The sequence below is a fragment of the Volvox carteri genome (assembly GCF_000143455.1).
Source record: "Volvox carteri f. nagariensis unplaced genomic scaffold VOLCAscaffold_1, whole genome shotgun sequence".
In the NCBI taxonomy this organism is placed as follows: domain Eukaryota; kingdom Viridiplantae; phylum Chlorophyta; class Chlorophyceae; order Chlamydomonadales; family Volvocaceae; genus Volvox; species Volvox carteri.
In genome coordinates, this window is record NW_003307545.1 from 3213976 (window position 1) to 3230414 (window position 16439).

Here is a 16439-nt window from a genome sequence, read left to right on the forward strand (position 1 = left end):
CCCCTTAACCCACTTTTCCCCCCCCATTGCATTCATTCACACACCTTGGTGAAGTATATCTGCTTGAGGCCATCAATGACGGAGGTGCACACCTTCATGGGCACGGGCTTCTTGCCGTCGCGACCGCCGCCGCGTCGACCGCCGCCGCCGAAGAAACCACCGCCTGTGAATGAAGCGGTTGGGGGGACGGTTGGAGGTTTGGCGGCAGTTGGGAATTATTGGGGGAGGGGGGCGGAAAAGGCCTGCTGCTAACGGCAGAGGTTGCAAAGGGACGGGGAGGGCACCCGCCACCCCCAAGACTCAACAAAGGCCCCGAATACGCGGACCCGAATACGAGGGACACCCCCCCCAGCGGACTGCGCTGATCTTCATTCCTGCTTGCAGAGCAGCAGCTGCTGCTGCTGCTGCTGCCGGGGGGGGCCCCCGGGGGCCGGACGGATAGTCGGGATGTAACCCTAATCAACGGCGTGTGAAAGAGGCGTGCAGACGTCTGCACACGAGGAGGAAGCAAAAACTTAACAATATTCTTTACTGTTATTATGTTTATTATGTTGACTACATAGTAAATAATGTTTTTATTAAATATCAGAATTTGGGTGATAGACGCAAAATAACGTGGCGTGGCGGAGGAGGTGGCGGAGGTGTACATGGGAGGATTACCCTAGGAGGATTGGGGTTTAAGAATCGGCGCCCCTCTCCTCTCCCCCTCCTCCGCTTCCTCACGTCCCACCCCCCTCCCCGGCCCCCCCCCACCTTGGTTCTGGGCGCTCCAGTCCCCCGCCGGGTTGTGACGGCCCGTACTGAACGTGTCCGGAGGCGGCGGAGCCGAGAAATGAGCGGCGTGGGGAGCATTGGGGGCCCCGCCGCCGCCGCCGCCAACGGCAGCTCCGACAGCGACGCCGACGGCGCCGGCGGCACCCGCAGCTCCACCGGCGGCGCCTCCGCCTGGCCCCATCGACGGGACGCTGCCGTATATGGCGCCCCCCACCGGCGCCGCCGGCGCGGCATCAATGGGCTTGCCGTCAGCGTCGCTTAGCCCTGCCATCGTGGGCAGTCGGAATCCGCCGGCGTCTATCTGGGCCAGGTAGCCATCCTTGGTGACCGGCTGACCCTGAGTGGAGTAGTGGGTGGGGTGGCGTAGTGGGTGGTAATGGACGTAGAAGGGGTGGTGGGTGGAGCATGCGGCCTTAGCTAAGCAAATACAGGACCTATTTTATATTATACGCCCGTGACAAACCCAGCCAAATCGCAGCCACCAAGTGTCCTATAAATCACCAAAAAGCCGAGAAAAATAAACCCAAGAATCACCCCCCGAGCCCCGGTCAGCGCCTTTCCCTCCCCCCCCCCGGATATCCCATGTTGGTGCTCTCCTTGTGCAAAGCTCCCTTGTTGGCCGCAATGCCCCGTTTCTTCATTCAATGTCGGTTTGCACCAGAGGGGCCGCCGTTCACCCCCTCCTCCTTTTTCCCATCTCCCCCATATACCTTTTCCCCCCCCTTTCCAACCCTCCCCTGCCGCTCCTCCCCTCCACCCACCGCCCGCTCCTCCTCCTCCTCCTCCAGCATGCAACTTACCGACTGCGCTAGGGAGATCAGGTCCATGGCCTTGTGGAAGGCCATTCGGTCCAGGTACCCCAGCCGCCTGTCATTCGCCAGCTCCCACACGGTGGCCAGGACCTGGTCAGTGGCGGCGGGCGGCGGCGGGGTTGGAGGAGTCATACGTGTCTCTCTCTCTTTCTCTCTCTTTTTCTTTCTCTCTCTCTCTCTCTCTCTGTGTGTGTATGTGTATAAAGAAACAACGAAAACAAAGTTAGGAGGTGCGGAGGACCCTTGTTGGAGTTGTGTGATGGATGCAGTGCACACGCGACCACCCGCTAGCAGCCCCCCAGAACCACAATCACAACCACCCCCACCGCTACCCACCCATAACCCATTACCCATAACCCCACCCCCGCCACCCACACCTCTCTGGGCAGCCCTGAGCGGCCAAAGAACGCCACAGCATCCCCGCCCGTAACTCGGCCATCGCGATCCGAGTCAGCCGATTGAAACCAGCGGTCGTAGTGTACGGCATTGCTGGAGGACATTTCAGCGACAAGGCTCTTCTTTCCTGGCTGCTGCTGCTGTTGCTGCTACAACTGGTGGGTGCTACTGCCTATGCCCTATTAACTAGATCTTGCTACAGCTGCTGGACTTCTGTTGCCGAGCCAAGTCCAGCCAAGCTGCACGCAGGAGAGCAATCTTTGGCCTTTGGCTGATCGAGCTGTACTACTCCGGATCGAAGAATGGTGATGTGCGCGCTGCTGCCTTCACTCTGGTGAAGTGTTGGTGTTGGTGTTGATGAGGGAGCCGGGGGGAAGACCGTGCAGTATGAGGCCGGCGGTGTTGTTGTGTGAGCCCTCTCCTCGGGTAGCGGAAGCCTCTCCTGAGCCGTGTGCTGCGGCTCCAGCGGCTCCCTGCAGCTGCGGAGAGATGCTTTGTTACCCTTTCATGCTAGAGAAAGAAGTGAATCGTAGGGACGGCGTGTGTCGGAAGGGAGGATGTAGGGGGGTTATCACTAAGGTAGGTTCATGCCCTTGAGGAAGAAACACAGTCCAGGTGGGGTTCGCGGGACTTTTCTGTGATGAATGCAAGAAGGGCGTCGCCGGTGGGCGAAGTGCAGCCTTCAAGTGGGGCGGCCCGGCCCCTCTCTTGCGCAGCTCTGCTGTCGATTGCATTTTCCCTCACCAGGTGAAGGCCCAACATACGTGCTACCTTGGCACAAAGCTGCGTGTTATGTGTTAGTTCTGTCCTGCTGCATCTGTGACGTAGATCAACCTAGAAAAGTAATCGCACCTACGTTCTATGATTGCACCGTCCGTCCAGTCCAACTGGCGCGAAGTCTTAGCACCCAAGCTTATAGTCGAAATGCATCTTGACCAGGCTTGTTACCTTTTGGTTGGACCCACCTGAAGCCTCCTACTCCTTGGGCTTTCCGTCTGCAGCCTTCTTCAGGTCGTCAAACAAGAAGCGCGAGCTGGCCCCGGGGCCTCCACCAGCTGATTGGTTAGAAAATCCGCCGGTGGTGAAGACAAAAGCCTGATAAAGCGTAAGCGCTGCGGCTGCCGGGAATACGATGTAATCGATAAGAGACAAAGAGCCCTTCTTGAAGAGGCGACCCATTTAGCGACACATCGTAAGAGGATTTCGGTGTAGTGTTTGTGATCATAAACGCAAAAGATGTTTGTCGCCTGGCAGCTATGGTAAGCATCAGCTAGAGTGCTACGGCGGTGTGGAATGGGTCGGCGGGTCTCCTACCAGAAATCCGACATCTTCAGCGCCAAATGCGCTTCAAAAGACACGTTGCTTGTAAAATTCAAATCGTGGCAAACGCCACGTCTTAACTGTCGCGACAAATAAAACCTGTTTCGCGGAGCTGTCGGAAGCTTGGGCCTCAGCACCAGCAGCCTTAGGCTCACTGCTCACCATGGCCCGCTCGACTGTCCACACCTACCTGCTGCGAATGAACCCAAACTTTCCGGTGCTCCCCCTTTCCCCCTATGGCTCCAATCAGAAACGCCGCAAGAGTGACGGCGTAAGAAAGAGATGCGTGTGTGCACGTTTCACCATGGAAGGCTTTGGGACACGCGCTGAAGGCGGTGTGACCCTTTCTTTGTGGATTGGGAACTGTGTTGTTCTGGTCATGGGGCCCGATTCATACACATGTGGTGTCGACACACGACACACCGTTGCACGAGCGAGCGGACAGATCCCCCCTGGAGGACCCTTGAAGGACAGGTTGTTAGCACACCGTGTAACGACGTGGGAGCTAAGAAGTCGCGTGGGAGCAAATGAGGGCCACGAGACCTCACGAATGAGCCCCGTCCATCCCAGCTGCCGCAGGAAGATGGAGACGGCCTCCATCACCTCACCCGCATCCGTCTTAGCCAAAGTAGTCGACGGTCTTTTGTGCCCAAGCTTCTGGTAACCAGACTTGGACGGGGCGGGTGGAGGATAGGGATTGGAGTAAGGCCTCGAACTTTTCCTTCCAGCTAACTGCCTATGAAACATGGCAAACACACGTCCGCCTTTCCTTTGCCCGACTGCCACAGATCGTACGCCACCGTACTTCCCCGCCGGTTGACATCAGCAGTGGCGACATGACGGATAGCGGTTTTATGTCGCTGATTATGACAGCATGTTTCGAACCGTTCTGTAGGTGATCTCAAGCCGTAAGCTGTAGGCCGTAATGTCACGAGTGGAGCAGTTAGGCACTCAGGTAAGGATTGCAACAGGTATGTATCGTTAGGGATGCGTGAGATATACCAGGAATAGATATACCCAGAAAGCGAACCAGACCCCTTTGCAGTAGGGTTTCCAGACAAGACTCATGTGACCTACGTACCGAGCTTCCGCTGAGGCGGTCGTAAATTCGGAATTTCGCAAGGACATACTTCCTTTTGGAATGGAATGAACAGATAGGAAGTACTCCCTACGGAAGTGCCACCGTAGAAGGGGCTTAAGTTAAATTGGGCCTACCAATCTTAGGTTTCAAGCGCAACACAACTCCCACCAAGAACGCCATGGTGCATGGCATGCGAGAGTGTCCGCATTAGAAGCGCAGAGCAAAGCCGCTTTCGTTGAAGACATGCCACTAGCCTTCTGCATTTAAGTGTTTGACAGCCTGGAAACGGTTCAGCAAAGCTCAGGCCGATATTGCATATTACGGCGACAATTTGTTCAGCTCCAGGCAACAGCGACACTTATTTGTCCAGCCTATTTGTTCAGATTCAGGCAAAAATGAAGTTTCCATCATAGAAACCTTACTGGAAATGCGGTACCAATACAGAAAGAAACGCAACTTTTAGACCTATGATAAAGAGGTTCTTCGGGGGGCTCATCTTGCAGGGCCCTTTGCGATCTTGTACGGCGACCCCCATCGGCAAGGACTCAAGAGGCGGCCTCAGCGCTGCAAGTATTCGTCCCATCTTTCGACGGAACCCAACCTCAATAGTCCCAATGGCCACCATGCAGCTTGCTCCCCGCGGTCTGGCTCCCCTTCGGTAGGTCTAGCACGAGTCTATCAAGACGACGTGGCACCGTAGGTTGCCTTGGAAGTCTAACATGTTCGGATGAAGGCATGAAAACATTAATATGTAGAGAATGGTATGAACATAAATGTTATTGTGTGAAATATAGCTTCAGCTTCGTTGTCGGTGCAGCGCTCAACCTCCTTTCGTGCCATTGGTGTCCCTGAACCTGTCGCAGCCCCCGCGTGTCGTCGCGCGTTGTGGTCAAGCCTGTGGCTAGCGGCGGCGGCAAGACCGACATCACCAAGGTTGGCCTGAACTCCATTGAGGACGAGGTTGTCAAGATGAACCTGATGGGCAAGTCCCGCTTCATGAACAACAAGGAGTGGAAGGACTCGTCCGGTCGCAAGGGCAAGGTAAGGTTGGGGCATTCGAGTCGGCCACTTTTCCTTGCTTGTTGCTTCCCTTATCGGACACGTCGTTCAATACATGCTCATATTTGCATCTATAAATAATTTAAGCTAATCATCTAGACTATTTTATAGATTTCAACTTGTTGAATCCTGTTTTGTGCGTTGCGCGCCTGGAAGGATCGCCGTGCTCTCATAGCTTATGACCTCCCCATCCTTACAGGGCTACGGTGTCTACCGTTACGCCGACAAGTACGGCGCCAACGTGGATGGCTACTCGCCAATCTACACCCCGGACCTGTGGACTGAGTCGGGTGACTCCTACAAGCTGGGCACCAAGGGCCTCATTGCCTGGTGCGCCGGGGATTGTATGACTCAGACTTGTTGAAATGTAGGGGAAAGGGCTGCAAGTTCAACAGTATTTGAGGGTTTATGGAGGGTTGTTGAGCTTTTCCGCAGCATTTATTTGAAACGTTGCATGTCTTGCTGCAATGCAGGGCTGGCCTCGTCCTGGTTCTGCTGGCCGTCGGCGTGAACCTGATCATCTCGACCTCGCAGCTGGGCGCGTAAAGACTCTGACATGAGCCTTTTGTGTATTAGCGTGATGAGATGTCCCTGTCTAGAGAAGAGAAGGATGTGTTTCCCTCTGGAAGGTTTTGCCCCGACGTTGGGCGGAAAGGATGAGGTGGTGATGGTGTAGATGGCGGTGTACCATAACCTATGCCGGGTCCCTTTCGGGACACGACAGCAACAATTGCTGTGAAATTTGCGCGTTTTGTTTACAGTTTGAATGTAAACACTATCGATCTTTTGTCGTGCTTGTGGCTCTATATAGCCCCCACATCCACATGCATTACCGTACTGCTCGTTAGATATTCAGCCACTGATTCTAGAAGATTGGCGAATGTGCCGCAACTAGCTAGCAACATACGTCCACTTTAACCCATATACAAGCAATCTGCAAAGATGGCTGTAAGTGCCGCAACAAGGGCATAGCCGACGAACACCCATCAGCATAGTCAAAACTGCATAAGCCTGAACATCAAAAGCATGTCTTGCTGGATCATCCGGTTTTCGGCGAAATAAGATTTGATATGGGTTTCCCACTCTTGAGCATATGAAAGGACGCCATGAAGTGGGGATCTAAACATCTGGCGAAGATGCTGCAACGTATGTGGTCCCACCACAACTCTATCGTCCCCTTTGGTCGTTAGCCTCCTTCATTGTCTAAGTGCGAGGTAGGACGGTGCTTACAGGCGATATGAGCCCGAGGCTCGAACTGGGCGGATTGCAGGTACGGGGTACGCACCCCCGCGACCATGTAACACACACACACACACACATTAAATTCAGATACATCCATTTCTTACTAATATCATCTTTCCCTTCTGAATCTGCTCTTTAAAACTGCCGTAATTCGCCTGCTCCAATGATATTATCGTTTCTGGATCCAGCGGTGCCATGCCAAGGGACACGTTACCTACATCTGGCCCGTAGGATCTTCCGGATAGCACCTGGGCCCCCGACCCTTTGCCCCATACCACAGCACAGACCTAATCTGGACAATAAAGCACTGTCGCATAAAATCGGGTACTCCAACGCGGTAATGCTCGAGTTTGCGCACGTCGGCAAGACTTTTGGCGACCCATCCACGTCACATGACTCTGCACGACAGCAGTCAAGTGACAAGCCAAGGTATTTCGCGCGCTCTTTAATAGCTGGTAGGTCCGCGAGGTCCGTAGGTCTTAAATAACGGGATTCAGGGGTAGCACTCCTCACACACGTCTCCACAAAGTCTTAGCAGGTGTTCGTACACACTACGTGATTGGAATGTATCCCTAGTACATGTCATCTGCACCCAGACGTCAGTCGTCTTGGCATCAGCAAAACCATGTCCGTACCATATGCAGGCAAGAAACATGGCGCAGTAACTAATGCTGTAGTACACTGTTTGGCAAATGGTTAGGCCGAGGGCCGAGGGCATGTGTACACCTGATATTCCATGCCATGCCTGGTCACGCAATTGCCCGCTGCGCTCTGGCAACCACCACTTGAACATACCACCAGACAGATTTGAGTTCAGCTCGGATTTCTTTTTCACCATATCAGCGAGCTCCAGGGAGGGGCGAAAGCGAAATTGGCCTATGGCGGGGCTACGCGACTTTCGGGATGATTGGACGACTTAGATGCGACTGAACGAAGCGATCGGAGCCTCTAAGTCTAGTTCTGTGCCACGTCATAAATCCGTAATCAAACGGCGAATACAACGTGCCTCAGCTCTATACTATATGGGCTGGACTGACAAACGGGTTGCGAAGGTCTTACTACTGGACTGTCATGTGGCCTGATCATGCGGCGCTGACATCCAACGCGGCCCAATAATACTACGAAAACGGAGCTGTCTACTACTTCGGCAGGTAGCCTATGGGTAATGAAATGGGGAAAAGCGCGTGGGGTGCGGCTGTGTGAGTATGCGGCAACGCGCCCGGTACAGGTCCGCCGATGAAGCTCAATCGCACAAGTGGGTAAGCAACCCCAGTCTGTTCCCGAGGCTGAGGTAAAAGGAGCTGCAATCCTGTCGGCAACCTTGTAAAGGATCGATATTGCTCCTGCCTTTTGCCGAGAAGATAGTTTTAAGCTACCTTTCGCCCTTCTGGTGAGAGCCTGGTTACTGACACGGATAGCGCCACGTTTCTGGACAGCTTTCACCAAACCCTCATCTGCAAGTAAAATCCTAAATGAATTTTAGGTAAGCGATGTAGAAGAAATTCATACGCTTCTTCGGCATGTTACAAAGCTGCCTTGACGGAAGGTCATTTAACGTTTGCAACGCAACACGTCGGTTGTTGTTCGGCCCGCTGGTGCAGATATGCATTATTGCTCCGCCCAGCATCGATCGCTACCTTGCAGCCACAATCCTCCAATCCGAGTTCGGCCCAAGGTGATCACCTGTCTCCCATTCTTCCTTACACGGCCATCCCGGCCGTCATCACCGCTTGCCCCCCTTTTTCTTCCGCAAGTGCGGATTCATGCCCCCCTGCCCGCCGCTACGCAGATCCGCCTCCTGGCGCTGCAGCTCCGAGTAGAAACGCCGCTCGCTCTCGAGGCGCTCTGCGTCCACTCGGGCGGTTTCCCGGTCTCGCTCCTCCGCCATGAACACCGCATCACGACGAAGCTCACGGATGGCACCTGAAAAGACGGGGAAGGAAAGGCGAAGGAAGCAGCACATGAAAACATCGCCCAGGACTGGTATTTGCTTACGATGACAGGCAAGCATTCCGGAACAAGGATGGACTGCCTCTGTGCTGCCCTGCAAGGTTAGTTAATTTTACTTCAACGACACGATCTCGTCCAACACCCAACGTATTCACCCGCCGATTTACAACAGCCACTACCCGGTAACCCACCGCGTCGCTCCTTGACCAGCGCCCGTTTAAGCCGCCTGGCCTCGACCCGCTGGCGGTCGGGGTCGTAGTCGCGACCTGCGACAAATCCGTCCTCGAAACGCGGGTTGAACTCGCGGACCGCAGCAGCTGGAACCACGCCCGCGGCAGCGGCGGCAGCTTGGGCCCTGGCGGTGTGCACCAACGGCCGCCGAGATGCCACGCAGGACACCGTGGCGTCAGACAGCTGCTTCAGCACGGATGCCCTGCGGTTATCGTAAGCGATAAGAAAAGCCGTGTTGCAGATTAATGTAGAGGAATGGGAATTCCATACTCCGGGTGCACAGCGTCCCCTGATCGACGATTCTGTTCATTAATTCATTCATGCTGTCAGAGAGTTACTATCAGAAAACACTCAGGGCTGCCCTGGCAAAGCCAGGACGCTAGTGTTGTCAGCGAATCTCTCTACGCCGTACAGCGCTGATGTGCACCCCATATGAAACTCAGCCGCCACGTTACAAGGCGTGCCGAGGGATTAACGGAGGTGCATGTGTGCTAGGACAGAGGATGAGTTTCCTAGCGTACTGTCAGGCAGGATGAAATCAATGAATTAAGGGACGAAAGGACAGCACACTGACGAGCAACAGGACCCCGGCAGCAACCAGGGAAGGCTGAGAGGTAACAAGATCGCGTGCGAGTCCAAGATTGAAGGCATCATGCGCGGCGGCCAAGGCCAATATATCCGGTCAGGAATATCGTGTAGAAAATACATCAAGCCGTGGAACCGTCATCTGCATGACCGTATACCGAGTCTACACTCCCTATCCCGCGCCAACTCCATCCCTCGTGCACCTGCCCAATCCGCGTGCTTGCATACCTACCTCAGAGCTCGAAGCTCCTCCGGTAGCGCTCGGTCTATTCGCTGGAGCTCCAAAACCACAGACTTCAACGGTGCAAAGAGCTGCTCAAAGCACACCAACCCTGTTTCCGATGCCAGCATCGCCACACGCCTCACGCTGTGCAGCGCAACGCGGAGCAAACCCAGCTTGAAGGCATCGCTGCCGACACGTGGGTGCCTGGCAGACATGCCAAGCACGCCGTAGAATTCCAACGGGGGAGGTGAATCTGCCGCCGGCTTTGTGCCCCACAGTGATAACAGCCCAGGAGCAAACCGCACAAACGTGTCTGGATCCTGCTGCTGGATAGGTTCGACGCCGCGGTCATCGCCTTTCCGCTTCTTGGCCGAGGGCGATGCCGAAGCATGCCGGGTCTGCGCTGATGCCCCTGATGACCGCTGCTGTTCTAACCCTAAGGGCTGGAACGCCGCCAAACAGTCGCGAAGGAAGACGAGCACCTCCGGCGTGGTTCTGTGTGCGGGTGCAGCCATGTGGGTCATCAGGCCACACAGACACAGCCCCACGGCCGCCTCGTGGGCGTTACTGACCACACATTGATTCAGGTACTTGCCTGCGACCAGATGCGAGTATTGCGGCCAGACGTTTAGGGTCAGGTAAGAGACATAAGGCAGGATTGGAGTCAGAAGTCGCGGCGAGGGTGTCAGGAAAATGTCGAGAACACAACGTCAAGCACTGTGCATGCAAGCGTGGGAGCATATGCTGTGGTGGTGCCGACGTGGCGCCAAAGCTGTGCGTGCCCCTCGATACATCTCCCCGGTCAGCAGCTATCCCGTGCAGGACTCATTCGGAAGCTACAAAATGGCGAAAGACAGGCAATGGGTATGGCCTGTGCCATTATACAGCTGATCTGCAGATGCGTACGCAGCGCTAAAGGAGGTCGGGCACAGCATCAGTGAAAACAACAGCGATGTGAATATCTCTCGTCCAGTCAGGAATCTCGTGTAGAAAAGCATCAAGGCCTCGTCAAGGAGGCTCAATAGGAAGGCAACAGAACGTTTGTCTGTTCATCACCCCGGATCGGTCTAGTCTCATGCAAGTCCCCTTCATCTCTCCCATCAAAGAACCCGCCCACTTCTCCCTCCGCACAAGCGACGCCAGGTCGGCCTCGCTTAAGAGCTCAAGCTCATGCAACATCACAAAAACTCATGCCCCATCAGTTGGGCCCAGCTTACCAACCAATAGAGCTGCAGGTGTAAGTACCGGATGCCGCCGATCACTTGTCGGGAATAGCATCGTAAACAGCTTCAGCTGCAACACCACACGTGCAGACGGCCACGGCGAAGCCGCCTCAGCAGCTGCTACCGCCGCCGCCGCAGCAGCAGTACCGGCGGCTTCGCGCGCCACCGCGCCGCCGAGTGCCGCCAGGGCTGCAGTCAGCTGGTCCGCCATGCGGCCGAGGCGCGCACGGGCAACCGTGGCGGCGTAGTACGGCACCTCTGGCGCCAGCTCCAGGAGAACGCGGGTCAAGACATCCAGAGAGGAGACAGGCAAGGGCGACTTGCCCGCCTCAATTGCGAAGTGCTGTACGAGAATGCCGTAAAATTCCTGAAAGTGACAGCGGAGGTTGCGAGGAGGATTAGAAGGGCAATTAGATTAGCGCAGGGCGTGCCGGCCCAGTTGGATAGCCTAGGGTAGGGATCCCTTGCGCGTTTGTAATCTGAACGAAAGATACAAAACATCTACCTTCTCACACATGAGTAAGCTGCTGGGGCAGGTTGTAAAACGACTTGTGTGAAAAAAGGCGACTTTATGCGCATTGGCGTTTGCAACAAGCCCCCATTTAAAACGTCCGTGTCGGTCAGGAATCTCGTGTAGAAAAACACATCAAGGCCTCGTCAAGGAGGCTCAATAGGAAGGCAACAGAACGGTTGTCTGTTCATCACTCCAACACGGAGCCCCAAATGCCAAAAGTAGATCCAACATTGGATGTTCAGACATACATGATGGACCATGTGCCGCAAGTTTTTAAAGTCGGCTATAAGGAATATCTTCTGCAAAATGTTTGCACACCATCTCCACGTCCCCAGCTAGCCCAATTATTCCAGGGCCTCTCTGGCAGAGAAGTCAACGAAAGAGGTAACCCTTCATTATAAGTTCGGAATCCGTGAAAGCATTGCGGCCATGCTCACAACTACATCAAGTGCAAGATTGAAGGTACCATGCGCGCGGGGTACGGCCAATATTTCCGGTCAGGAATCTCGTGTAGAAAAAACATCAAGGCCTCGTGGAAGAGGCTCAATAGGAAGGCAACAGAACGTTTGTCTGTTCATCACCCCGGAAATGACATGCTGCACTGTTCGAAAAGTGAGAGGACCACCACCGAGAGGGCCCTTGCAGGCAGACATATACCAAGTACGTGTGGATGCGCATGGTCAGCGTGAAAGGGTTTGGATGCCGCACAGCAAAATCATAATTTGGCACCACTAGGGATTCGATTGACCGACGGTCGGGCACCGACCGCCCCCATCCGCTGCGCGGCTCCCAAATGTCGGCTCAACCCACCTGCATCTTTCGTTTGTTATCCGTAGCCAGAGCCACCGCATTGAAAGTCCGGATACGGCTGATTGCAGTATGAAGATCCTCAGCTGGGCGGCCATTCACCAGCGCCGCAAACTCATTGTACGTAGATGGCAACGGTATGGTGTACGGCAGGTCAAGAGGCCCATCTAAGGATTTGGACGTTGTCGTTGCGACAGCGGTAGACTTGGAGACCTTTTTTGCTGATGTGTTTGGTTGGGCGTTGTCGGTAGAGCGGGCCTTGGTCTTCTTGGCTTCGCCGGTGCCGTCGTCTCCCGGGCGCGAGGTGGAGGCCGGATGGGCGGGGTTGCGTCGCTGCATCAGCTGCTCTGTTCGCATTTCATGGAGGGTAGAGAGGAGGTCAATGCGGCGCCGAAACGGATCGTAGTGGAAAAGTAAATCGCAAAGTCCTGTGTTGAGGGGCCCTGATGCAGCGGTGCTGGGTGGTGGTTAAATAGGCCCCAAGGCCCCTAACACCAACGACAGCAAAAGAGCTCAAATTACGGCGGCGAAAGAGGACAAGGCAATAATCCACCCATTAGTGCTCGTCAGTCAAAAGATGTCACACGATCCGTTTCGGACGTAAATGGCGTAGAGGGTACATGAAGCCGCCAATTAGGGGACACGGCGTTAATTGAAGTCTTGTGGTGAAACGTTGTAAGACGCGTCAACATCCAACAAGTACCGCACCTTCAATAGCGTCGTCGTCCTCTTCCTCATCTGCGCTCTCGTCCTCCTCGCCTTCCACTTCAGAGCTCCCTGACTCGGTACCGCCATCAGCCTCTTCACTCTCGTCCTCCTCCCCTTCTTCATCCTCCTCCCCTTCCTCACTCTCGCTGTCTTCGCCTTCGTCCTCCTCCTCATCACCTTCAAGGTAGGGATTCTTGGCTGCCTCTACGCCGTACTTCTTCGCCAGGGCAGCCGCCGCGGCACGGAAACTTTCCTGCATACCCAGAGTTGCGAAACAGACGAGCGAATGAGGAGCCATGCCATCTGTTCACAGATTCATATATTCCCGCGCCGCCAGCTCGCTCCCAGTAAGAACATACAACCAGACATACAGAAAAACCCGCACCTGCAGTGGATGGTTCCCCGCAGCCGCCATCATGCGCCGCTTCTCCAGCTCCGAAACTGCCTTGGGATTTTTAACCTTGTTAATATCTTCCTCATCCACATCCTCGTCCTCCTCTCCGTCATCTTCCGAGTCGTAATCGTCCCCAAGTGCGTCACCTGTGGCCTCGTCCCATCCACGCCCATGGCCGAGACGCATAGGGCAGTGCGGGGGTTGCATTAGTTGCATTGTAATAGGGCAAGACGAAGCAGCTGAAACACGTTAAGATACGTGCAACAACGCGGTCGTTATGCAGCAAAGCAATCAATCAAAAAGTCAGGTCACGAACATATAGACGCACACAAACTAGCAACACAGGTTTCAACTAGCAACCATGGAATACCTTCTCACGATCCGGAACCCCCATACCACAGCCCGCCTCCCTCCCTCCCATACGCACGGACAACCCCCGCGGACCCCATGCCCCATGAGCTCACCCGATGGCAGCTCTCGACGCCGCTTGCGCCGCCCACCCTCATCTTCTTCACCGGCTTCCTCTTCATCCTCGCTGCCATCCTCATCATCATCTTCGCCCCGCATGCGCTTGAGCCTCTCCTTCTCCAACTTCTCCAGCCGCTGTCGCTCCTTTTCGAGGAGCTCCTCGGGGGAGAGGGTGCGCTCCCCAGCAGCTCCCTTGGACTCGAACGCCAGCTCACGAGCCGCCACGTCGTAGGCAGCGTCCTCCGGGTTATCAGCCTTCACCTTGATGCCTCTGAAGTGATGGTCCCCGGGTTGGGATGGGGCATAGGGAGGCGAGTTTAGTCCAGTGAAGAGGAAAAGGAAACAAACACCCAGGCAGCCAGCATGCGAGTGGTGGCTTTTCCCAGCGCCACGCGACGTGATGCATGGAAGCTTAAGAGGCTACCACGTTAACTTTGCAAAAAGCTCTGGGACCATGGCTATTTATTCAATAGTCCCTTCACTTGAACGAATCATTCAAGCCACGGACTACTTTATTGACCCACTCAGCCAAATAATAAATCTTCACTCACTCGCTTCACTCACTTGTTCTCCCCGGGCGCCTTGATAAGACGGGTGAGTGCCGCCGAGCGCACCAGCTCCCGAAACTCCTCATTGACAGCATCAAGGGCGGCCTCGTCCTCCTCTCGCTGCTTGGCCTTCAGAGCCCGATACATGCGGCTCTTGGCGATAATTTCCTCCATAATCTGGAGGCAAAATGCGAGGGAATGCACGGGCCCATTAGGCTGGGATTAGGGAAAATCAACTCAGCAGCACCATGTCCTCCTCAGTGAGCAAGGGCAGCTCAGCCCGAGTTCAATAACGAGCGTGAGGTGCATCATCGCTAAAAGGGATCAGGCAATACAGTTCCGCAGAGCTCATTTCCCAAAAGAACTTAAGGGTGTCCCAATCTGACGGGACCAAAAAGCCCTCCCAAACCGACCTGCTTACGTGTCTTGGGCTTGCCGTCTGACCCTCGGACCGCATCACCCTCTCGCGCGCCATCGCCGCCCTGCTCCTCGGCAGCTCCACCTCCGAAATGGTATTGCGCCACAAGGTCCTCCACCATTTCCTCGTCAAGGTCATCAAACTCCGGCCGCTGTGCAGACGTCACGGGGACGGGCGGAAAGTACGACACATACGGCAAGTGCGAGAAATTAGGCATTGAGACCGGTTGCGGGTGAAATCATGATGTGGGTCACACGGGGGAGGGAAGGAGTTCCTTGCATGATGCATGCATGAGACACTGCAACGTGTAACACTTACAGGACAAGCAAAAAAACATAAAGCGTCACCACCATTCGGCAAAGAACCCTGTCGTATGTCCAGCAACGACAGCAGTTGCAATGCAAACCCTTTCCAGAAGCCAGCTGATATTGGTTAATGCAGAAATGACGACATGACTTAATGTTTAATGATCTTGCTCTCGTATGCTCAACCGGACATCACGACTGCAATAGCAAGGCCTTATATGCCGTACGTCAGCGAAATGCCGTACCTACATCCATTAGGTCTTTGATGTCATCCGCGAGGGACCGACCCAGATGGGTGAGACCCTCTCCGTCCCCACCCTCTCCGCCATCAGCGTCGCTCAAGGTGAACTTGGCACCGCCTGCAGCAACCAACAATCGGCAACATACACAGCAGCCCACATGCGTTACATGTTGTCAGTGTATCAACCTTCCTCACATGAACAGCCCCTACGGATCTCCCAGAGGCGCGAAGCCCTGCGTATTCAACCCAAACGATTTCTTTGTAGCACAAGTTCATAAACTGTGTTCTGTTCGCAGGGGCATGTTAGACAAATGCTTTCAGCCCGCCTTCTTTTGCTGTGCGACGCATGCTACGCACGGCATAGACTACCGGTATCCTCCTTCCAAAAGAGGTTGCATGGCTATAACTCACGTTTCTTCTTTTTGCGCTCCTCCTGGATGCGCTGCGCTTGCAGCCTTGCGATGCCTTTATCAGTCTCTGTAAGCTCGGGATCAGTCTCTGGAAGGATCCAAAGGTTGCAGGGGGTTCACTTTAGAAGGTGGTATCATGTGCACACATGGTGAAACAAAATGCATGGGTAAAATTCGGGTGCAATCAAACGGAAAAAAGGGAGGGGAAAACCCAACCTTACGGAGAGGTTCTACAGAGCTATGGTGGCGGTTGCCAACTTAACGAGCTCTAGTACCGAAATCCCTGGTGATGTCTGGTGATGATATAGCTCACCGCCAAAGCGTCGATCGATGAACGTGTTAGCCTTCCGAAGCTGTCGGTACTCTACCAGCAGGGTCTTTTTCCTCTGTCACGAGACGAGCATGCGCATGAGACGACCTGCCACCTTAGCAAGTAGTAACAGTACCTGCTTAATATGCAGGTTTAGCCGAAACCCACTCGATTGACGGCTTCTTGCCGGGCCTGGATAACGTTCTGCTTCTTGCCGCTGACCCTCCTGCCGATAGTGTCGAAATGCCCTTTAGAGCCTTTTAGCTCAAAGGGATTAGGCTTTTTCGGCTTTGCTTTCATTTGGGCCGCCAGAACCGCCGTCTTGGCTTTTGCGGCGGCGGCCTTAGGCTTGGCCTTAGCCATCGTGAGATATCTTAAGTAAGTCCCAAAAACCACCCATTGAATACATGAAATGATCAA

The 16439-nt window shown here is 54.7% G+C and overlaps 4 protein-coding genes across 4 annotated transcripts in view; 2 read left to right on the top strand and 2 right to left on the bottom strand.

The window, feature by feature from the left end:
- VOLCADRAFT_55400 (uncharacterized protein) overlaps positions 1-2086 on the bottom strand; it is a gene marked incomplete at both ends in the record, with an annotated part of 6701 nt that extends 4615 nt beyond the window's left edge. The window contains 4 exons of the mRNA XM_002946119.1: positions 45-110; positions 965-1111; positions 1575-1676; positions 1964-2086. Of these exons, the coding sequence (XP_002946165.1) occupies positions 45-110; positions 965-1111; positions 1575-1676; positions 1964-2086 (438 nt within the window). The remainder of the gene's footprint in view (positions 1-44; positions 111-964; positions 1112-1574; positions 1677-1963) is intronic.
- A 2880-nt stretch (positions 2087-4966) lies between these two features.
- Positions 4967-6234, top strand: psbr (uncharacterized protein). Its single transcript, XM_002945769.1, has 4 exons — positions 4967-5041; positions 5247-5424; positions 5642-5772; positions 5916-6234. Exons 1-4 carry the CDS (start codon positions 4998-5000, stop codon positions 5986-5988), a joined length of 426 nt encoding a protein of 141 aa, XP_002945815.1. The 5' UTR covers positions 4967-4997; the 3' UTR covers positions 5989-6234.
- A 445-nt stretch (positions 6235-6679) lies between these two features.
- On the top strand, positions 6680-7604 carry VOLCADRAFT_86160 (uncharacterized protein; the record flags this gene model as incomplete). Its single annotated transcript, XM_002945770.1, has 3 exons — positions 6680-6712; positions 6965-7139; positions 7486-7604. The coding sequence occupies 3 exons, from the start codon at positions 6680-6682 to the stop codon at positions 7602-7604; spliced, it is 327 nt and encodes a 108-aa protein (XP_002945816.1).
- A 588-nt stretch (positions 7605-8192) lies between these two features.
- On the bottom strand, positions 8193-16382 carry VOLCADRAFT_102784 (uncharacterized protein; the record flags this gene model as incomplete). Its single annotated transcript, XM_002946120.1, has 15 exons — positions 8193-8607; positions 8826-9067; positions 9683-10268; positions 10891-11263; positions 12221-12564; positions 12926-13178; positions 13311-13465; positions 13784-14058; positions 14352-14512; positions 14749-14904; positions 15072-15175; positions 15304-15417; positions 15711-15797; positions 16023-16095; positions 16188-16382. The coding sequence occupies 15 exons, from the start codon at positions 16380-16382 to the stop codon at positions 8408-8410; spliced, it is 3318 nt and encodes a 1105-aa protein (XP_002946166.1). The 3' UTR covers positions 8193-8407.
- Between the last annotated feature and the right edge of the window lie 57 nt (positions 16383-16439).